This window comes from Hydra vulgaris, chromosome 14, assembly GCF_038396675.1.
Source record: "Hydra vulgaris chromosome 14, alternate assembly HydraT2T_AEP".
Taxonomy (NCBI): Eukaryota; Metazoa; Cnidaria; class Hydrozoa; order Anthoathecata; family Hydridae; genus Hydra; species Hydra vulgaris.
In genome coordinates this window covers 17,730,654-17,755,452 of record NC_088933.1, presented here as the reverse complement: position 1 = coordinate 17,755,452, position 24,799 = coordinate 17,730,654, and the positions used below count along the sequence as shown (strand labels likewise).

Sequence of the window (24,799 nt, the reverse complement as noted above, 5' to 3'; positions counted from 1 at the left end):
CAGCCTTCTACGGTAAAAAATTAATATTTTAGGGGCAGTTGTCACACCCTAATGGGTGCTGCTCTAAAGAACTAGCGCCTCTTGTGCTATCTACTAAAGTTCACTCTTGTGTTACTCATCATTTGATTATATCATCCTTTTGCTGTGTCGAAAACTTTTATTTGTCTATTTTTTGTCCTCAAACATCAGTTCCTTGGAATTTGCTCCCTTATTCTTTTCCTGACTTTTATAATTTGCAATCTTTTTTAAGTCGTCTGTTATTGGTTTTCTTGCTTTATAAACTTCATCTTTTCTCTTCCAGTAACTTCCAACTCCAATAGTGGTTGCTTGCAGCCTTGTTGGAAGTGGAGATGCTTAAAATTAAAATAAATAAATAAAAAAAGAGATATATAGAGAGTAAGTAGTAATAAAAATAACAATTTAGACATTTATATTTAGACTCTATCCTCAAAAAATAAGTCAACTTAAAAAAAATTAAACACAAAGCAAAATTTTTGATTTTTTACCTATAAGTTATGATGAAAGGTATGTTAAATAACTTTTGAATTTTTCAAGTTTTAGTATATTTTGCAGTTTATATTTTACATTTGCATTGCTAATTGCTAACCTAATATTAATTTTTTTATTAATTTTTTTGTTACAGTGTTAAATTATTGCAATTTCGTATATTTTTTCAGAAAGAAGCTTATCAACTTAATGTTTGCGGAGAAGGTGGAGAATATGAAACTATGACACTTGACTGTCCTCTATTTCTAAAGAGAATAGTAATGTAGGTGTATGTACTACTGTTTTTATTGATACATTATTTGTATTGAAAACAATATATCATAGTTTTTTTTTGAAATTTATGAAAAAAAGAGATGAAACCAAGATTGTAATCCATTCAGATGATGCCTTTGCTCAAGTTGGTTATCTTTCATTTAAGAAGATGCATCTCGAAGATAAAGGCATGGTCAGTGATTGATTGTTTGTTCTTTTACATGATGTTAAACAGTGATCATTGTTATTAATTATTTTAAATTAATCTCAATATTCCAATTACTTTAATGAAGTTTAGCATTCTCGTGTTATTTTTAAGGTTTTTAAAAAAGCATTTTAAAAACCTTGAAAATGACATGATCTTTTTTTTAGGTGCTTTTTTAAATCTCAAGTTCTAAATTTTGGGTTTTTTCAAAATCAAGTTTTAGAACATTATATTTTATTTTAGAAAAGTTAAAAAAACTTAAGTTTTAGTTTAGAAAAGTTAGCAAGTTTAGATCAAATTTCATATAAGTTTTATAAATAAACAACGCAGCATAAAACATTAAGTTTGCTGTTATTTATTTTATTTTTTTGTAATGCAAAATTTTTTTTTTTTTTAATGTTTTATGCTATTTTTATGTATCATTTTTATTTATTTTTTTAGTGTAGATACATTGACTGACAAATAGGTAGAACATGAGAGAAGTGTTGCTACATTAACTGACAAATATGTAGAACATGTGAGGAGTGCTGCTACATTGACTCTTTTTTTTAAATGTTATTCACCTTCCTAATTCCAAAAGAGTCACTACAGTTGGGGAGGCTACTTTATTGAGGTTACAACCCTCTTGGAACTCAATAACTTTGAAACATGAACTTTAAAAACAATGCTGCTGTGCCAAGAAAAAAGTTGAGCATGGCACTACCAGGGACATGGTGGGGATCGAACTCAAAATTTATCGCTTATGAGGCAAGCGCTTCACCAATTCACCACTACCGCATTAAATTGTGCTCTTGACACTTCTAACATTATCTTTTACTACTTACTTTTCATGAAAACTTCTTTTAATAATTTTAAATCCTTCTTTTAATCTTCCCCTCCTTTTAATAATCCCCTCCTTCTTTTAATAATCCCCTTCTTCTTTTAATAATCCCCTCCTTTTTTTAATAATCCCTCCTTTTAATAATCCCTTCCTTCTTTTAATAATCCCCTCCTTCTTTTAATAAACCCCTCCTTCTTTTAATAATCCTCTCCTTCTTTTAATAAACCCCTCCTTCTTTTAATAATCCTCTCCTTCTTCTAATATTCCCTCCTTTCAATAATCCCCCTCCTTCTTTTAATAATCCCCTCCTTCTTTTAATAATCCCCTTCTTATTTTAATAATCCCCTCCTTCTTTTAACATTTCCCTCCTTTTAATAATCCCCCTCCTTCTTTTAATAATCCCCTCCTTCTTTTAATAATCCCCTTCTTCTTTTAATAATCCCCTCCTTCTTTTAATATTTCCCTCCTTTTAATAATCCCCCTCATCCTTTTAATAATCCCCTCCTTCTTTTAATAATCCCCTTCTTCTTTTAATAATCCCCTCCTTCTTTTAATATTTCCCTCCTTTTAATAATCCCCCTCATCCTTTTAATAATCCCCTCCTTCTTTTAATAATACCCTTCTTCTTTTAATAATCCCCTCCTTCTTTTAATAATCCCCTTCTTCTTTTAATAATCCCCTCCTTCTTTTAATAATCCCCTCCTTTATTTAATAATCCCCTCCTTCTTTTAATAATCCCCTCCTTTATTTAATAATCCCCTCCTTCTTTTAAGAATCTCTCCTTCTTTCAAGAATCCCCTCCTTCTTTTCAACAAGTTGCAAGTTATGAAAAGTGAAGTTTTATGGTGAAAGTTTCTGGAAAAATGTAACTTATGAAATGTTATAAACGTAATTTGATCAGCCCTAGCAACCAAGCTCTTATCTAGGACTTCTAAAGACTCTAGTCTAAAGTCTCTGTCACATTGTCAAATGGTTACACTTTTTGTATGGAACTCAATCTCATCATCATGTCTCTTTTGCATTATAAGGCTTTTTCTAGTATCAACTTAAATAGTGGTTACCTGTAGCCTCTTAGGATTTAATGGTTACCTAGAGGTAACCACTAAATCCTAGGCCTTCTTGGTGGATTTGCTTTAAAAAAATAAATCCCTTTTTACTTTCAGAAGAAAAAAAAACTTGAAAAAGAAGCTTTATTTTTAACAATATTAGAAAAAATATTACTAATGATTTTATAAGCTTTGTTTAGAATTCCTGGAAATATATTTTCCTAGAATTATGATATCCTTAAAATATTTTGTGTAAAATTATTTATTGAAGTTATATTTTCTAAAAAGTTTTTTATCTATTTATTTATTGTTAAAAAACCTATTCTACTTCAAATATAAAAAATTCAAAATGTTTTAGAAAAATTAAAAATTAAAATAGCTTTTAGTTTCAAAGCATTTTTTAATTTTTTAGGATTCAAATCTCAGTTTGTTTTCAAGATTAAAATCAATTGACTTAATAAGTCAAAAAGACTTCAAAAGCAAGTTTCGTTTAAAAAAGTTGTTTAACAGCTCACACAAAAACGGTTAGTGTAAAACTTTTAAAATAGTGTAAAAATTGTCATAAAAATAATTTTTATTAATGTAGTAACTTGTGTAATGCATTAAGGAATCTATATTATGATGCAATGGAATCTATCTTTTTTTTTGTATGATTACTAAAAACTAGATATCATTGGATATCTGGTTTTATTGGGCCTAAAATAAATAATAAATAACTTTTCTGCTGACATAGCAGAGTTGCTGCTAAAATCCATTTCCAGGAAAAAATTCACTAAATTAACAGATTAATATCCAATCAGCAATATTGATGTCAATATTCAATGACTTTTGTTAAGTTTATTGCTCATTGTTATTGATGTTACTTTTAAATAGCATAACTGAGGTGGGAAATAATATGATGGAGTTCCTTTGAGAATGAACATTCTCAATTTATTAGCATATTTATTTTATGTGTAGTTGCAGCTGTTTCACTTTCAAAAATATAGAAATAACTGAAAATAAATTTTAACATAAATTTAAAAATATATTTTGTTATAGCGAATCATTTTCTATAAAATTTTCTTTAAAAAAAACTTTTTATATAAAAAATTTTTTGTATATAACTTTTTTATTTGAACTATTTTGAACTTTGGTGTCTAAATGTGATTTCTAATTGACCTTTAAAAGGACTGGTTATGAATAATTATTTTGATTATACCACCAACTCCATCCCATGCATTTTTTTTCCATGTACCAAAAAAAATGCTACTTTCAGTCCCTAGTCTTTTTTATAAAAACTTTTATTTAAACCAAAAATACAATAAGAAAAAAAAAAGCTATTCAGCAAGTGATTATTAATTTAGTCTCATATTTGAATAACATCATCTCAAATGCAATTTAGTTATCAACAGTATTGAGAAAGTTGTTAGCAGTAATTAACTGAGGTTTGTTTGGATTAAAATACAAAAGCCACTGCATATATATATATATATATATATATATATATATATATATATATATATATATATATATATATATATATATATCATAGCTGACATGTGGACTCATTAGTGTGGAGCAGATTGTCAGATATAAAATTATAGCAGTCTTCTCTGTTTAGCTAGCACTTTTGTGCTCAAGCCTATTTGCACGCGCCTAAAAAACTTTGGCAAGCATATAAAGTATTTTTTTAAAATTGCGGCATCTTTTTTGTTCATCAAATACTTTTATGAAAAATTTAAAAAACGCTTTTATGTGTGAATTATTTTATTTAGAATTTAAATAAAAACTGTTTTTATTTTATTTTTTAACTTATTGCCATTTTTATTTTTATTATTACATTTTTATTATTATTAATCTTATTTAGAATTTAAATGTTTGTTTTTTTCTTTTTGTCCTTTTTATTTTAATTTAAATTAAAAAAGATTTTTTTAAATCACGCACACCAACCTAAAAATGACAGTTCAGCAAAACGCATTTTTTGTGCATTGGCATAAATTTTAAATGGAGAAGACTACTGTAATAATTGGTTTCTAGAGGTATGTTTCTGTAATAATTGGTTTCTAGAGATATGTTAAAGATCTAACAACTACAACAAATAGACAAAGAATTGCCTTTATTTTGAAAAAATATGATAACTGAAAATTATCTTGTATGATAAATGAAAACCTGTCTTGATTTTGAAACTGTTAAACTTGATATATGTTTTAACATTACATAATTTGAAGTTTACATAATTTAAGTTAGATATTTGCATCTTATTAAAAACGCGCTGTGACTCATTCTCAACATTAACTTGGTTGTAATGGCTGCTGTGAGTTTGGTGCAAACACGCATGATTAATGGCAGCAACATGAGCAAATTCAATATCAAAATATTATTGGATAATACCTAATATGATTATATCTAAATTTTTGGAATATTTAAAAAAATTGAACTTAAAATTGTATATTAAACTTTTAAGTTATAAATTAAATGTTTTTAATTGTTAATGTTGTTTTTAGTTTCTAATTTAATTAATTTAATGTGGTTAAATTTGCTATTATGTTGTTAATTGTTATAAGATCTTATACAACACAAACCTTATAAACCCTAAGTATATATAAATATATATAAAACTTATAAAAGTTCTATAAAAGGTTTAAATTCCATTTAAATTTACAACTTTTTCATTATTGTCATTATATATATAAAACACAAAAAAAGACTATGAAGCCATACAACTGATGTATCCCAAACCAGTGTCGTTATAAAGTAAATAATGCAAAGACGGTTTTAGACCTCTAAAAATAATGCATTAAGCACATTTCATAATTCAGGAAAGTGTTTCTATCAAAAAATTTGACTTCATGAATAATAAACTTCATAAATAATGTGGATTTTCAACTTTTTGAATAACATTTTCCTGAATTATGAAATGTTTCAATATATAAATGTTTAATTTTTTTTCAAATATGACTCTTATTATTGGTGTTTGCAAATAAATTGAAAACATGGTTTTTGCAATTTGAACTTCATCTTTATTTTATTTTGACCACATCGATGTGAATGTGAAAGGCTTTTGATTAAAAACAAAACATGCAAAAACATTGGTCTATCATTCTTATCAGAAAGTTTTACTTTTATATTTGTGGTTTTCCTATCAATCACATCAAATAATCAAATTGAAATTTTTTTTTTTAAAAAAAGTCTTCACTTTCAACATGGCTGCAAGCAACCACTATTAGAGTTGAAAGTTGCTGAAAAGATGAAGTTTATAAAGCAAGATAACAATTTATGATAATAATTTGCAAAGATTGCAAATTATATGAACAGGAAAACAAGATGAAGGGAGCGAATTTCAAAAAACTGATGTTCAAGTTAAAAAACTAGATGAAAAAGAATTTACAGAGCACTTAGAGAAGTCACAGTAAATGGACGAAACTTAATTGAATGACAAGTAACAGGAGAAGGAATTTTTGTTGATGGCACAAGAGATGCTAGCTCTTTAGGGCAGGGCCCATTATAGTATTTATAGAAAAGAGAAAGGGAAGCAATATTACGACAATGTGACAATGGTTGGAGGTTGCAAGAGCGGGTCTAACAATGTTTACAGTGTGGCTTTGCACCTTTTCATAAATACAGGAAAATCTAGATTGTTTCGATAAGGATTAGCTGAAGAGTTTTATCTGAGTTAAAGTTCACCTGCCACTGAGAGCTCCATGCTGTAGCAGAAGTGAGATACTTTTTAAGCTCAAATGCCTCCTCCAAGGAGGCATATGAGACCCGTTTTCTGGGAATTGTTTTGTACATAAATTCTCACTCTAGGCGCATATAATTTGTTTGTTTTTAAGGTTTAATTAATTCTCTACATAATCAAAAACAAGTAAGAGCCATATTATGTTATAAAAAGTTAGCACTTGACAAAGTTAAATAATCTTGAGTAATCCTTGTGAAAATGTGAACAAAAGTGTATGCAAATATCTAACAAACATAAACTTTAAATTATGTAATGTTAAAACATACTTAAACATATATCAAGTTTTACAGTTTGACTTTGACTTAAAAATTGCATTGCGTCAACCTCTCCTTTAATTTGATCTATAGCATTTATTTCCGTTAAAAAAGATTATTCTATAGTTTTAAAATTTTGAAAGTCAACCTTTACATTCTAAACCGAGTGCGCAACAATGACAGAATTTAGATAACCATCAAAATAGTATATTATTTTTTGGCTTAACTTTTAGATTAGGGATCGTCCATAAATTACACAACACTAAATTTCACTAATAAACAAAATTAAAAAAATCAGAAGTTTCCCTCATAGAGTCGTAAGTTAAATAAAAAATCAAAATAGTTCATTAAGTTTAATGAAAATCCACCACCTAAAAGAACTTAAGATCTCCTTCTTTTTTAAAAACAAATTAAGCGTTGCATAATTTATAGACAATCTCTTAGCGTTTTATAGTCTATAGTTTTTAATGAGTTAAGATCTTCTTAGTTCTGCCATTTGTATAGCGTTGCATACAAACGTCTGTAAGTGTAAATGTCTTTTGCACAAATTGAGTTTGCAAACAGTATATGGAACAATCATGTATAATAAATCTATAAAAATAAGAAAACTTTTTTGCTGTATTATTAATTTTTTGCTATAAATATTGCTATAATTATTATAGATATATATTATAATAAAAATTTTGCTATAAATATTGCTATAAATACAGCAAGATTGAAAAATATTCAAAATCTATTAGGGGAGGTCTTTAATCCTCTAAAATGGCGCTGAGCTATCAATGGTATGAGTTAAGGAGAAAAACAAAATTATAAATTTCTTATAAGCTCTAGGTATGCAGAAAAGGTGCTCATGTTAATTTTTTTGCTCTTAAAACAATTTCAAAATTAATTATTTTACATAAAAATATTAAAGTAAACAAATAACAGGTATAGAAATGATCGGAGTAGAATAGATAAATACAGAAGTGTTATAGAAGGTAGGTATGGTAAAGACCCATATTTTATGGGTCTGGAAAGCTAGGATATATATATATATATATATATATATATATATATATATATATATATATATATATATATATATATATATATATATATATATATATATATATACAGTGGCGGCACAAAGTAAGGACAAATCCGACAGAATCTAGCATTTTTTACATTTAAAAGGTTCTAACGAAAGAGATTTTAAGAGATGTATGTTTTCTTATCTAAATTATTGAATACTACATACAGAGTGAACACATATGTAAAATAAACATTGTTTTATTAATATTTGGTAAGGTATCCACAAGCTTTAATCACACACCTCATACGGCTAGGCATTGAGGCAAAAAGACCATCGATTGTTGTCTGTGGGATATTGTTCCACGCGCCTTGTAACAATACCCACAGGTCATCCAAATTGGATGGCTTCTTTCCCTCAATGCTCTTAGACATGACACTCCATAAATTCTCGATGGGGTTCATGTCTGGACTCTGAGCAGGCCAGTCGAGCATGTCCACTCTATTTTGACAAAGGAAATTGGTTACCTTCTTTGCTTTATGACATGGCGCATTGTCATGCTGGAAGATAAACCGATTTCCTTGTCCAAACAGAGTATCAGCAGATGGTAGCATTGAGTCCTGAAGCACCCCAATGTATTGGCCTTGGTTCATGGACCCAATGCACCGATACAACTGCCCTACCCCGTGTCCAGACATGCACCCCCAAATCATAACACTACCACTGCCATGCTTCACAGTTGGTGCAATACAGTCTTTTTTAAACTTTTCACCAACTCTTCTTCTAACAATCAGTCTCTTTGCCCCACAGAATAGTTGAAATAAACTTTCATTGGAAAAAATAACGTTTTTCCAGTCCTCGACAGTCCAGTCTTTGTGCTCCCTGGCAAAGACCAACTGTCGCCGGACATTGGCGGCAGAGAGCAAAGGTTTCTTTGCTGCCACACACCCTCTTAATCCGGCTTTTTGTAGTCTCTTCTGCACAGTTCTGGAGGCCAAATTAACTCCATGTTCCTCTGACAGTCTCCGGCTTAGTTGTGGTGCAGTCAGGCGGCGATCCTGAAGTGACATGCGGACCAGCACCCGATCGGTATGAGCCGTTGTCTTCTTTGGCTTTCCGGAACGTGCTTTGTCTGCTGTAGAACCTGAATTCTGATATTTCTTAACAATTTTCCTGATGTCGCTTGCAGTAGAACCAAGAATTGTTGCAATTTTACTATAATTTTCACCATTTTCTGCCATGAAAACAGCACTGAGACGCTCTTCCTGGAACAAGCGTCGATATTTTACCATTTTTTCTACAACAAAAAATACTGATATTAGATCATTAAATTAAACTAAAACAGACAAAATAATATTAATACTGGTAGTGAAACTGTCAAAACGGAAGCAGATGCTAATAAAACACAAAAAAATTGGCTAAAGTAAAAAAACTTGGTAGAGAATACCTTAAAACTCAATAGTTACCCTTAACTGCTGGTTCTCAGTAACCATATCGGGCTTTAGATGACCTTAAATGACCTTAAATGGTTTATACTGACTCAATATGTGATTGGTAATACAATGAACACATATTTTCTACCATTTAATAATGATGACATTAATATCACAATAAAGGCACATCACTTACCTCTACTGTCTTGTTTCCTATGCTTATAATATAATAAACAACTTTCCAATGTGTTATATTAATTTATCTAAAAAAACATGTGCTTGTTGCTAAGGTAAACAGGAAGTGCAAAGATAATGGCGTGTCAACACAACAGAGATCAATAAATGTAGCTATGACGCTTTCATCTGGTAATTATTTGGACAAAAGTTGCAGTGATTTATTTTCTGCTGTATTTGTCCTTAGTGTGTGTCTCCACTGTTTATATATATATATATATATATATATATATATATATATATATATATATGTATATATATATATATATATGTATATATATATGTATATATATATATATGTATATATATATATATATATATATATATATATATATATATATATATATATATATATATATATATATATATATATATATATATATGTATATATATATATGTATATATATATATGTATATATATATATATATATATATATATATATATATATATATGTATATATATATATATATATGTATATATATATATATATATATATATATATATATATATATATATATATATATATATATATATATAGAAAAAGTACAGAAAGCTCAGTGCAGAATAGACTTACAAAGACCCGTATTTTTACGGGTTAGATCAGCTAGTAATATATAACAATACATATAACATACTTCAGCTAGTTACACATAATATCCAATACTAAGAAATGGAAAATATAAGAGATGTAGTGGATTAATGGATGCTAAAATACTAAAAATAAACAAACAAACATAAATGAAAATTTATGTTAAAATAAAAATGTGTTTTATCTCTTCAACTGAAATTGCAATAAATGTCAGCAACACTTTTCAATTTGATGAAATCACAGCAAACAACATTCTTGATCTAATTATAGCCAAAAATGAAAATCGAGTTTTTGATGTTGTTCGCTATGCATCTCTAAGGTCTCTGAGGAATTCTTATGACAACCTTCAAATGGATTATACTGATAAAAGTGCTGCAGTTGTATGTAAACCAGTTGAAAAATCAATTTATCACAAAAGTAATTTTGTAAAAAAATCTGAATAATTCAACAATATCCATTGGCAGATGAAATTCAATTGACAGAATACTAAAGACTGTTATAATATTTTCTTGAAACTCTACAAAGCTGCATGCAAAACCTCCCAGTGCACAGTGGGTCAGAAGCCGGCAAAACCATACAAAAAAAAAAAATTTAATTTTGAAATTTTAAAAAAGGCAAATTTTGCTCAATATATTAATAAGCCAGAAATTATATTTTATTAAAAATATTTTTTCAATAAAACGCCATATTTGTTGTTTAAATATTTCCTTAAATACTTTTTACCAATAACAACAAAAAAGTGTGTATCTTTTGAAAACTTTGATTTCTTGTTTTAAAGAAGTTTATTTTTTAACTTATAAATGACTTATATAGTATTATGTTAATATTAATATCACATAAAAAAAATATTTTTTGCATTTTATATAAATATTTTCAACAATGCAAACATCAATAATTTTGAGTTATAAGTTTTTATTTTTTTCAAAAATATCATTTAAAACCATTGGATCAACCTGTATCAACCGCTTAAAATGATATATAATTGAATACCAATATGACATTGATCTTGTGGTATAAAAATTGGCTGCCTATAGCTGCCTCAACGAATACACTTTTAAATTCAATTAACTACGTCCACGTTTCTTGTTAATGCGTTTTTGATCGATAACTGAACATTTAGATCGCATTGAAACCATTATTCCTAATTTTTTATGCTACCGTTTTAAAGTAATAAAAACTCAGAAACTGTGATAAAATATGAATTATATACTTCTGCGTAGTACAAGTTTGGGACATAATATTTATTATTTATTTTATAATTTCCGAAAACAATAAAATTATATGTAATCAAAAAAAAACACGATAACAACCAATGAGAAATAAAGGAAAGGAACTGAGTTTCATAGTTACTACTCGTAAAAAAATTACTTTATTAAAAACATTTTAAATTACTTTCTTTCAAATTAAAAGTATTTTATTGAACAAACAATCTCTTAAAAATGGATAGGAGATGTCTTATGAATCATATAATGGAAAATAATTTACTACAAAATGATGATTTACATGCAAAGATTTTGATTTTTGTTTCCCAAAGCAATTTTGAAGAATCTAATGATAACTAGTCAATTATTTCGAAATTCATTTACCAAGCTAAAAAAAAGTGGAAAAAATCGAATAGTGCAGTATTTGAAAAAAGATATAAAGTTTGGTTAAACTAAACTATATTTGACTGTTAAAAAAAAAAAAATCGAAACAAAAACCTGTGGTATGTTTACTTTAACTATGTGTAAATTTATTATAATGTGTATAATTTATTTGTATTATTATTACAACGATTTAATAATTGATAAAATAATATTATACTTTAAGGTAGACGCCCTTTGATTTTGTTTGAAGATGCGTCTGTGAGAACTAAAGATCGCATAATTAAAGAGCTTTTGAGTAAATATAATTTAAATGAACTTTTATATGCAGCAAGTAAAAGTTTGAAAAGGGATAAAAGGTTTATAGAAGCAAAAGTGGTTAAAAAAATATACAACAAAGAATTATCGACAGAATCACTTACTTCAGAACAATCATTAGCGCTAGTCTTAGATGCTAATTTATCCAAAGATACTTATCAGCATTTAAGAAACAATACTCTTCGATTCAGCTCTCTATACCCATCCTATCATATTGTAAAAGAGGCTAAAAATAAATGCTACCCTGAAAACATTCAGGTCAGTGACTACTCTGCAGAGGTTCCATTACAAGCTCTTCTTTTTCATACTGCATCAAGAATATGTTCAGCTTATAGTGTTGTGTTAAATTCACCTGTTCTTAAAGATTGTACTAAACTATTTATAATATACAAAGCTGGTTTTGATGGTGCAACAGGACAATCTGTTTATAAATAACTGTCAGATGTTTCTAGTGAACTTCATACAGATGAATCACTTTTCATAACTTGCTTGGTTCCTCTAGAACTATATTGTTTCAAAGATGACAAAAAACAGGTTGTTTGGAGAAATCTGAAACCATCGTCAACTAATTACTGCAGACCTCTGAGATTTAAATATAGAAAAGAATCAAATGAAGTAATTCTTGCAGAATATGAGTCAATTATGGCTTCTATTAAAGATATAACATTATCTGTTGTACCTGTTTTATTGGAGGACGATACAACAAAGGAAGTTGAAACACAACATATTGTAAATTTAACAATGATAGATGGAAAAATTCAAACTATTATTTCCACAGCAACCAACTCATACCAATGCTGTTCAGTGTGTGGTGCATCTCCAATCGAAATGAACAATTTATCTTTAGTTGTTCAAAAAAAAACTTTAGAAGGCAATATAAAACATGGCGTTTCAACTTTGCATGCTTGGATAAGGTTTTTAGAATGTATGCTCCATATCTCTTATAAGATGGCGATTATGAAGTGGCAGGCTAGAAATCAAGACGAAAAAATATTTTTAAACTGAGAAAGCTTGAAGTCTGTGCTGAATTTCGAACAAGGATAGGTCTTGTCATAGACCAACCAAGAATAGGTGGGGCAGGTACATCAAACGATGGCAACACAGCTAGGCGATTTTTTCAGCAATACGATGTCTCAGCTAGTATAATGAACATTGATGTAGATCTTATGAAAATGCTTCATATTATTCTGGCCACAATATCAAGTGGTTATGAAATTAACTCATCCAAATTTAAAACATTCTGTTAGGAAACTGCTTCGCTCTATGTATTCCTGTACCCTTGGTATCCTATGACCCAAACACTTTATAAGATTTTGATTCATGGCTATGAAGTCATCGAACTATTTACTCTTCCATTAGGTATGTTTTCTGAAGAGGCTCACGAGGCTACCAATAAGGTTTTACAAAATTTGAAAATTTTACAAGAAAATGCGATTGGAAAAAAAACAATATAGACCTTTTTCATCGCCTTTTATGTGCATCTGATCCTTTAATTTGCACATTAAGAAAGAAGATACAAAACAAAACAAAAAAGTCTACCATCTGGTGTACTTGAACTATTGCAAGAGCCAACGATAGAATACTCTGCGTAAAACATAAATTTAAATAATATCCTTGTTGTTAATTTTGTTGGGTAAAAACTGAATTTTTTATGAATGGAAAATAAATGAGTTTTTTAATAATTTGCGTAATTAAGTAAAAAAATTTGAAGTTTTTAAAAAACAAATGTTATTTTTTCCACAAATTATGTTTTTCAGTATAATAAACTGTTTCTAATTAAAAAAAATAAAAAAAATTTGGTTTTAGAGGTTTTGGCTAGAAAATGTCACTTTTGACCCACTGTGCAGTGACTAAATTAAAATGGATTCGTTGAGAAAACAAATAGATAAATAAAGACATCAAAAATAAACTGAAAGCTCAAGATAAAGTATGGTTTTGATGTTGAGTGAGTGGATATAAAAACTTTCAACTAGTTAACAAATACAAATCAAATAGACATATTGACTCAACAATCACTTTTAAAGTTTTTTTAACAAAAATATGTATGCTGAACTGCCAAGTTTTATGGAACAAACTGAAGCCATCTGCAAATACTTCCAAATAACTCAAAATCTGGTTAAAAATGACTTAGTGATCTATCAGTTGACAAAACCATTGGTGTAGATTGTGTGAACTGTGTTGACTGCTTCTCAATACTGTTAAGCACAATTTTTCAGAAGTCGCTAGATAGTGGGTGTTGTCCTGAAATATGGGAAAAAACTAATGTAACACCACTGTTCAAACAAGACCAAGGAAATTACTGACCTATATTTTTAACATTAATTGTATGTAAATTGATGGTGAAAATAATGGTCTTATTTCAATAAATCAACAGATTCATTAATAAAAAAGCATGTGTGACTAACTTATTGGAATTGATTGACATGATGTCAAAAGTATTATTTGAAAAGGTATCTATGGGTGTAAAAATATTTTTACATCAAGAGTTTCAATGAACTGTGATGGGTGATTGCATGTCTTTGTGGTTGGAGGTGTTGAGTGGCATCCCTTAAGGATCCTGTTTTAAGTCCAATCCTATTCATTATTTTTGTAAACAAGATACTCAATATCATATCCAAAATGTAAAATGTAGGCTAATGACACAAAACTGCTGGCCCATTTAGACCACCTATTAGTCTCAGAAAAACTTCATAATGATTTTAGAATCCTAAATATGTTTCTGGACTGTTTTGCCATTGCATTATGTACCAAAAACATAATCAATTTCATGTTACTTTAAATTACGTTAGACGTTTGTTAAAAAAAACTGCTTTTTTTGATTTTTCATAAAAGTCATGACTTTCCCAACTCTAGATTGAACTGATAAGCACTATTTGTTTGCTCTGCTTTTTTCTGGAGTTTCTGCTGCACACCAAAATTTTAAAAAAGAATTACTTAGTATGTGATGCTTGAATGGTCAAGTCAAGCTGTCACCACTGGTTGAGTCACCTGAAATTTATCTAAGTATTTTTTGGAAAACTATCAGAAAGACAATTTGAGATTTCAAATGCCTTCATTCAGAGCTACAAACTTTAAATGCTTTTGTGTAAATGTTTTTATTGCTTTTTTGACTATTGGCTGTGTCATAATATGTACTTTAATTTTTGGTTTGTAACAAGTTATTGTTAATAAGTATTTCTGTAATGTCTTCAGTTTTAAGTTTTATTTTTACCTTTATATATATATTTTATATATTTTAAAAGACTAAAAATATTGTTATTTTCTTAAAAGTATATAAAAATAGCAATTCCATTACAAAATGCAACTAAAATGAAACTTATTTCAAAGCAATTCACTGATAAAAATTTAACTACTATAACTGCAAAGTGCAAACTTATTTAGTAGTATACTTTATAGTAGATACTGCGATTAATATATTTATAGTATACTTTATATTAGATACTGCGATTAATATGATCTAGAATTCAAAGATAGATATAAGTCTTCATCAGCTTCATTGGTTTTATGCTTTCAAATAAAAAATCATGATAAAAATACATTAAAAAAAATAAAATAAAAATTCAAGGTAACATTGCTTAACTAAATCCAAACAAGAAAAAATCTTTATTGATAATGATTATAATCTAATGGTGAAAAACAAACATTTTTATTGAAATCTAATGGTGAAAAAGATTATACATTTTTATTGAATAAAAATGTATAATCTATTATATATTATTATTATTATTAGTATGGTACAAATTTAACACTTTTAATAGTCTTGAAGATTATTCCAAAAGAATCCAATTTGTTCTAAATTGTAATGAAATGGTGAATGTATTCCAGTCAATAATATTAATACAACAGTTTGATGTAGCAACTACTTAAAAAAGATATAAGAATATATATTTATAAGATATAAGATTATATATTTAGTATTCTGCAGTATTAGGTATGCTTATTTTGGTGTATTATATGTTTATCAAAAAATCATGGCTCAAGTAGTTAGAAAGCTAGCTTGGTAATTAAAAAGTTTGTGGTTTGACACTCTTTGCCAGAAAAATGACATTGGTAAGAAACACAGTGGAAAACTTTTTGGAGTACCTTAAAATAACAATAAATTTAGAGGGTTATACAGTAAAAATAAAAATAGTTCTTTATTTTAAGAAAAAAAATTTAAATCTTCTGCTAATTACAATTTTTTTTAAAAAAATTTGAAAATTTTTTGAAATTTTATGTTTCTTTTTTACATTTTGGATAGTTTTTATTAACTAAAATGTATTTGCTTTATAGATAGTTTTTATTTCAAATTTTATTGCTGATATTGATATTTGATGATGTTTTTTAAATGATCTAATTATAATAAATGATGATTACATCAAAGTTACCTCAAAATAAAAATATGCAATATATGAAATATTGCATATTTTTATTTTGAAATTGAAATTCTTTAAGTACAAAATAGTGATTGGGAAAACTTGTAATATTTGAAACTGGGCAAATGTATTAAAAATGTATTTTGATAAATTTATGTAAACTTAAATAAGCATTTTACTGTATTTTTTATAGTAACAGGATTTCCACGAGAAACTTTTAAAATATTTTGAAATTTTTTGGTAATAATGAATGTCCTGGAGACTCAATTTTAAAAAAAAATGTAATTTAATAGTTAAAACTAATAAAATGGTTATAAGGACCCTAAATGATTTGGGACCTATCAGGACCCTAAATGATTAGGGTCCTGATAGGTCATATAAGTGAGTTTATATAAGAGAGGTCAGATGAAAGGGAGGTCAATGAAAGAGAGGTCATATAAGAGAGAAGTCATATGAGATTAAATTAAGTTAAAATAACAACAAATATGAAGCATTTAAATTAATTACATATTTATTATTTCTTTTAAAGTTGTTCTTCGATAATAATGTTTATTATATCATAATAAGTCCAGTTTTTTTGTCATTTCTAAATGCAATCTTTAGCTTTTAAAACAGGCAAATTATAACTCTTAAAGTTGTCTAACTTTACCACCTGATACAATATTTGTATATTTCTGCAATCAATCATATAAACAAACAATAAATCTGCTAGACTATTCTTTCATACTTTCTGCTAGACTATTCTTTTATACTTTCAACCAAGCAGATTTATAATGTAATAAAAGAATATATTTTAAATTCTCACAATTGTTTAGATGGAAATACATTCTTACATAAAAGACGAAATGTTTGGGTTAATGATTTGGTAGCTTATGATGCCAGATGTTTGGAATGGAAAAAAAATGACAACACATTTTGTATAAGTGGCTTAACTTGCAAAAATGTTGGATCACTTGAGTTAAATACTCATACAACTCTTTCTAAATTTAAAAGTATTAGTTTTAATGATTGTACTATATTATAATAACTGTATATTACTACATAACTGTATATTACTACATAACTGTATATTACTACATAACTGTATATTACTACATAACTGTATATTACTACATAACTGTATGTTACTACATAACTGTATGTTACTATATAACTGTATGTTACTACATAACTGTATATTACTACATAACTGTATATTACTACATAACTGCATACTACTACATAACTGTATATTACTGAATAACTGTATATTACTGCATAACTGTATATTACTGCATAACTGTATATTACTACATAATATATAGCTTTATACTACATAACTTATATTTATATTATAGAGTAATAATTATAATATATAGGTATTATAATATATAGGTATATCAGATAATTGTTTTTACAGGCATGCAAACAAAATTTTTAGTTAATTTGTCATTGCATATTTTATTCACAAGACAATTAAAGAAACATTTTTTTTAAATTCAACAATTATTTTCTTTTTTGTTTTTTTCTTTCTAACATTTGCTTTTTATTAGCAGTTACTCAAGAACAGATAAAAAGTCTAATTCTCATAACTTAAAATAAAATTAAAAGAAATGTTATGAAAATTTAAATAAAAAGAAATGTTGTTAAAAATACTGCCAATACTATACACCAATAATATTATATAAGCATACTTGCATGCAGCATGGCTTTTAGAATTAGGGTGTGTCAATTTTTATGGTAAAACACTCTTTTAAATTTAGAAAAAAGAGTAGTGAAAAAATATAATTTTATAATTTTTTAATGGTATTTTTAAAAATGAAATTATTTCAGTGCAAGTGCTAGCTTGGTAATTTTTCATTTTACTTATTTTGGTTATTACCAAAATATATCTTTTCATTTATACTTCATATTTGGACCAAAAGGAAAGCTTCAGTAAACTTATTTAGGTTATTAAAGGTGTCAAATAGAATAAGGATTGCATTATTTATTAAAATGAACAAATTTGTAGGCCATGGAAAAAAACTTTATGTATCTGAGCTTCCAACAGCCAGAGATATTTTACAATATGGTATACTGTTAAGAGAAATTAGTGAAAAAAATGCGAGGGACTATACTGTAGATCAGCTAGTAGCTGATATGGTACCAGCTGTACTTGGTCAATAGTTAAAGGCAAATGCACTTTTTGTATATCCAGTTGTAATCCATGAAAAAACAATTTTAAAAAAACTCAAATATTTATGGAAATCGGCTGTTAATTTTAGTAATGGACGTGGGAAAAAAGCTGCCAAAACAAGAATTTTTTTTTAAATTAGACAAAATTGTGGACATTTTATTATATAAATGTAATTTAATTCTTTGTTCAGAGTACAAATGTGCTTCAGAATGTATGGAAAAAATTCATATAAAGTGTAAATGTAAGAGAGAAGAGAAAATACCAATTGTAGAGCTTCAATTCATTCATTATCAGAGAACGAAAATAGGAAGCTTGGGAACTTTTTATATTGGTGGTGCAGATAGCAAAGAATCTAAAATAATTGAAAAAAAAAACAACAACAAAAAGAAATAATGATAAGCAATTAGAGAGAAAAAAAAGTTAGCTGGTTAATTAGAAGGCTTTATATATTATTTTGTAAATACTACAATATGATATATACAAACTTTTATTATAATATAAATACAAATACACATACACATGTGTTTTGTTTATTTATATTCTATATTTAAATGAGGTACAATTATTAGGTCGAGTTAAAAATTTATATAACATTTTTGTGGAAAAATATGAAATTGAGTAGGTGGGGTGTTAAGTAAGTTGTTGAATAATATTTAGAGACGCAATAAAAGTTGCATATATTTTTGTTTAGATACTGATTAAAAATAAAAAGAACTTATTTATATTTTTTAGGATTATGTATGTCACGAAACTGTTGAAACAATTTACGCAAATGGCTCCTCTATAGCATTTCAAGATGATAGTGAGCGGAATATATTCCAAGTAGAATATATTCTGCTCACTATCATCTTGAAATGCTGAAATGAATCAAACATTTTCATTTTGAACTTTGCTCAGAAAGTTTTTTAAAACTTTCAAAATGTTTGTTTCTAAAGTGATTAGAAACTTTTTTAAAATATATTTTCCGAAAATCTTATCTCATTTTTTAAAGATTTTCTTTGAGTATATATGTAAAAATTATTTAAGTATAAATATTTACCTGGGTTAATTGTAAGTGCAGGCCCGCCAGATGCTTTAGTAAGTCAAATAGTTCCTTTAGGAGATAATTCTTTATTGGAAATAACTCCAGATGCAATTTGTTTGGCTGCTCTGGCATCTTTTGCTGCTAAAAATTGAAGGTTTTCCCTTAACTTTTTCTTCAGAGCATAAATTGGGCGAACTTTTTCGTTAAAGGCAGAGGCATGTGCTGCAGCATATATTTGGTTCTTTCTCGATGGTGGTTTGCTCTTCAAGAGGATGTTTTTCTTTTTTGCCGGGGTTACTAGCCAGGGCTGGACTTTTTTTTATTTTACTTTTTTTCGTTGTTTTTGTTTATTTTTCTCAAGTTAATATATGTTATGAAAGTTTAAGTTAATATATGTTATGAAAGTTTCTTATAAAATATAAGAAAAATTCACAAAACTAATATTTACAAATATAATATAATTCATAAAAATTTACAATGATAAATAAGAAATAAGACACTTTATAATAATTTAAGTTTCTTCATCTGATTCTGATGATTCAGTGTCCAAGACATCGTAGTATTTTGAATTGGGTGGTATGAATTCTTCAGGAACTCCACATAAAGAAGTTGAATAAGAAAGAGCTCTTAAGTTATATTAAAAAAAAAAAAGTGTTTCAACATTCTTTGTTGTAAGTCTAATCAGTTCTTTTTGTATTAACTTTGAAACCTTTGAAACTTTGAAACCTTTGAAAACTTGAAAACTTTGAAACCTTTGAAAACTTGAAAACTTTGAAACCTTTGAAAACTTGAAAACCTTTGAAACTTTGAAACCTTTGAAAACTTTGAAACCTCTCACTTGTTGTTGAGCTAGAGGGTGAACATAAATACACTTTTGCCAAATTTGCTAGCGAGTCTCATGAAAAGCGAGTTGCCAAATTTGGCAACTCGCTTTTCATGAGACTCCAATATAATAATGGATCTTTGAAATATCTGTTCGCTTCATTTTTGAATACTTCTGAAGCTTAATTGTATCAGTTGCAGTTGCGTTTAGATAAAATCTATCACTTTCTTCATTATCTGACTCATCGTCTACTAAAACTGTTTCCGACATCGATTTAACTGATGAGGATTTGCAAACCTTAAAATATTTAAATTTTAAATTATATGAGAAAATCCATAAAAACTGTTTAAAATGTATTCAGTTTCAGGTTTACTATGTACTCCTTAATCTTTTTAATAAATGATGTTTACAAATTTATTTTTAAACTTAAATTAAACTTCATTTATTTTATATTTCGTTGGCTTACTATCAAAATCTCTTAAGTCCGATTTTTTCATTTTTGAGGTTTTGACTTAAATTGGTTAGCTTTCTTAATGCGCAGCTCTATGCAAAACCACATAAATGTAATTACCTCAAAAAATTTCCAAGGCAATTACATTTATGTGGTTTTGCACAAAAAATTTCCGAGGCAATTACATTTATGTAGTTTTGCATAGAGCTGCGCATTAAGAAAGCTAACCAATTTAAATCAAAACCTCAAAAATGAAAAAATCAGACTTAGGAGGTTTTGATAGTAAGCCGAAGATTTGTTTATGATGTTTGTAATTAATCAATACGGTTTAATAGACTATATATGTTCACTTATAAACTTACTTGTTTGGTAGTTGATTCTACATTTATGGTACTAGTGGTCAATTCTGCTTGAATGTCAGTTTGTCTTTTCCCTCAAGATAACTTAACAAAAAATCATTACTCAATTAGGTATCCACCTCAACGTAATGTTACAATAAAATCCTAACATATAAATATTTTTTAAGTTCAAAGTTAATTTAAATCTTACAATAATTACTAATTTATTTATAGAAAAAAAGTACTATACTGTGCTATTTTTTCAAGTAAAACTTCTTTCATGGTTCCAATTCCTCCGTTATGATATTAAGCATCATCTTGAGTTTTTTGGTCAAAATGACATAAAAGTACTACATGTACATACAAGGCATAGGCATGTCCAGACCCTATTTGCAGGTCGTGCACAACATTAGCATATTCAGGGGGAGCAGGTTCCAGTACCCCCATCACCCCCTTAAAAAAATTAGGTTTCGGTTTGTTATCTTGGAGATCTAATTGGATCAGCTAGTGGAACAGAAGAGTCATTAAAAGCAAAAGTAAGATGTATCTCGGAACTTGTTCTAGACATGTTTTACTTTTTCTATATTCTCCACTTCTAACAGCAAAAGTGCCATCATTAAAGGAAATTTATACACTACATGTATCCATAGTGTTATACTGTATGGGATTGAAATTGGGAATTATAGTTTATGATGTTCATCATCCAGAAAGAACAAAGTAGATCAGATGGGTATATGGTGTCTTTAAAAGATATGAAAAGAAGCAATGATCTGAAAAAGTTTGAGAGGAGTAATTATATCTGGTAGTGTGTATCAGAGAAGATTATAACGATGATGATGATGATGATGATGATGATGATGATGATGATGATGATGATGATGATGATGATGATGATGATGATGATGATGATGATGATGATGATGATGATGATGATGATGATGATGATGATGATGATGATGATGATGATATACATATTTATATAAAATATATCATGAATTTTAAATAACATTGATATATTTATATTTTAATACAGCACCTGTCATAAATCCATAAACACATCATGATTCTTGTTTTAGGTTACACTTGTATTTAATTGAAATTAAACAAAGGAGAAAGTATAATTACTTTCCCCTCTTGTTTCCTGTGCAAAATTGTTCCAAATCCAACTTTACTAAATCAAACTATCCCTTTTTCAAAATTTAACCTGAATTAATATTGGATAACAATCCATTAACATACCTACAAATATTATTAATTACAAATGATTAAAATCAAGGAAACAATTACTTAAATTACCAGGAAATAATTCTTACATAGTTTTTTCCTTTTAAGGAAATAATAATTTAAATTATTGACAATTGTCATACTTATTGACAATTTAGATAAAATTTTATTTGATGATACATTTCTACAAAAGATTTTTACTGGTCTTCAATAGGCTATTCCCCTTTTTCATAAGATTTTCCGCTGACTGGCCCTCCAAACTTTTTATTTGTTAATTATTTTATTTATTTTATCTACATTTTAAAAAAATTTTATGTAGGTATCTTTATAAAAGCTTTTCAACCATTTTTTAACATTTTCATGCATTTTGACAGTAGTTTATACCTTAGAAAATGCTGATATTTTCACGCAGTTCATAAGCCAAGTCAAACTACAATTTAAATAGCAAATCAACATTTCGGTCTATAAGAATGGTCTATAGAATGAAAATGGTACATGTAGTACCATTTTCATTCTGTATGAAACAGACCAATGAAACATTTATAATAAATATTGTTGATATTAATTATTAGTAACCATTATTTTGAAAATAGTTACAGAATATCACAGTGATCAGTAACGTTTTGAGTTATAAGTGGCAAAAAACTAATAAAGTATAAATTAAAATGCCATAAATCCCTAACAAGTTAACCATCCGACTGAAATTTTAATTTAACTGAAAGTTTGGTGCGGCTGTATGCTATATTTTCACTAATTTTTATCAAATTATATAAAGTGGTTCTCATTTTACAGGTGTTTTTATTGTCGTACTTCAAAATTTCATTTAATTTGAACATTCAAATTAAATTATTTTCCTTGGACAAAATTAACCTTGATGGTTATTTTTGATGATGATTTTACCTTGATGTGTACGCTATAACCCCATATAAGTGGCATTAATTGGGTCAGCTAGGATGGCATTATCAGGATCCGTGCTAACTGTGCATAAAGATACAGTTTCACTAAAAGTTTACAAAATGGCATTTCATGACAAGAATTATGATTTTGTAGATGAAACAAAAGATGATAGCTTGCTTAAGCTGTCACTATTATAATATTTGTTGGAAAAAGTAAAAGATGCAACTGTGTGAAAATCAGATAAAAGTTCAGGCTTGACAGCTAAAGCCGCTCTGACTAAATTTACCATATATTTTTGCACCTAAAGGAGACAGCTTCTTTTTGCACCTCGTTTGAAGAACCAGCACAAAGATGACTACAGTATTCTTTACAAGTATGAATAAGAGATTATAGAGGTAGAGAATTGAATCAGGTTGTAAAAAAACTTTAGTTTATATTTAAATTATAAAGTAATTATTAGATGAGAAACGAAAAGGAAACTTAGAATGAAACTATGTTGTACCCCAGACTTTCTAATAAATAATATGAGATATATGTATAGATGATAGGTTTATATTGGCTGATGGATTTTCACATCTCTGATTTTCTAGAAGATAATCTAAAAAATAAATTATCAAAAAAAAAATTCAAACTTTAGGAACCTGGGGCAGCTTTCTGCTGACGCAGGCTCCTAAAGTTAAAAAAAATATTTGGTTTTTACTTGAATTAATTTTTAAATCTGTCATTAACATACTATGCAGTATACCTTTTCTTCTTTAACAGTTTCAGTGCAAAGAATTCTGTAAATAATACAAAAACAATGCTATAGTACTTAAAGTTAATAAAAAATAAAAGTTTATAAATTTTAAATATAATTCAATATTTAATTGAATAAATTTAATTGTTATTGTTAACATGTAAAAAAGATTTAATGGTTTCATTGGTACATATTTAACAATAAAGCTTATAATTAATCAATAAAGAATCACTAAAGTTAGTGATTAAAGCAAATTTTGAAGCGATTGAAATGCAAAAAGTAAAAGTATAACCATAGTGTCACATTAATCAAATCTATATAATTTGTTGCACTTAAATTTTTAATTTTTAAAAACTTAAATTTTGTGTTAATTTTTAACCATCTAAGTTTAATTTTTAAAAACTTAAGTGTAAAGAAGTTGATTAAACTTTTTGATTGTATGACTATCCATTTTTATGAAATGATACAGAAATGCATTTGTTGTTAGCAATTTATCTACAATCATTACCAACAAAACATTTCCTGGATTAGCAATGTAGGCAATTTTTTTTCATATCATACCACAATTTCCACTTTGTCTGGTACTTTTCACATCAATAAAGTTATTTTATTTATTTCTCTAACTTTACAAATTTTTTTTTTTAAAAACTATACTGACACTGTAGTGGTCTTTTTACAGTTGATAATCAACAGCTTGTCTGAATGAAGAATCTTGGATAAAATGGATCAAAAAAATGTTCTTAGGTTTTTTTTGGTTAACAATTTTTTGAACCAACTAAATCTTATCCAAGATCCTCAGCACCATCAGATAATACCATTACAAGAAG

At 27.5% G+C, this 24,799-nt stretch overlaps 1 protein-coding gene across 3 annotated transcripts in view; it reads left to right on the top strand.

Moving 5' to 3' along the window:
- Positions 1 to 24,799, top strand: part of LOC100205848 (uncharacterized) — an 84,772-nt gene that overhangs the window by 14,357 nt on the left and 45,616 nt on the right. For all 3 annotated transcript variants that reach the window (XM_065818295.1, XM_065818297.1, XM_065818296.1), the window contains 4 exons: positions 678 to 769; positions 859 to 952; positions 3,243 to 3,354; positions 17,140 to 17,316. In XM_065818295.1, coding sequence (XP_065674367.1) covers positions 678 to 769; positions 859 to 952; positions 3,243 to 3,354; positions 17,140 to 17,316 — 475 coding nt within the window. The remainder of the gene's footprint in view (positions 1 to 677; positions 770 to 858; positions 953 to 3,242; positions 3,355 to 17,139; positions 17,317 to 24,799) is intronic.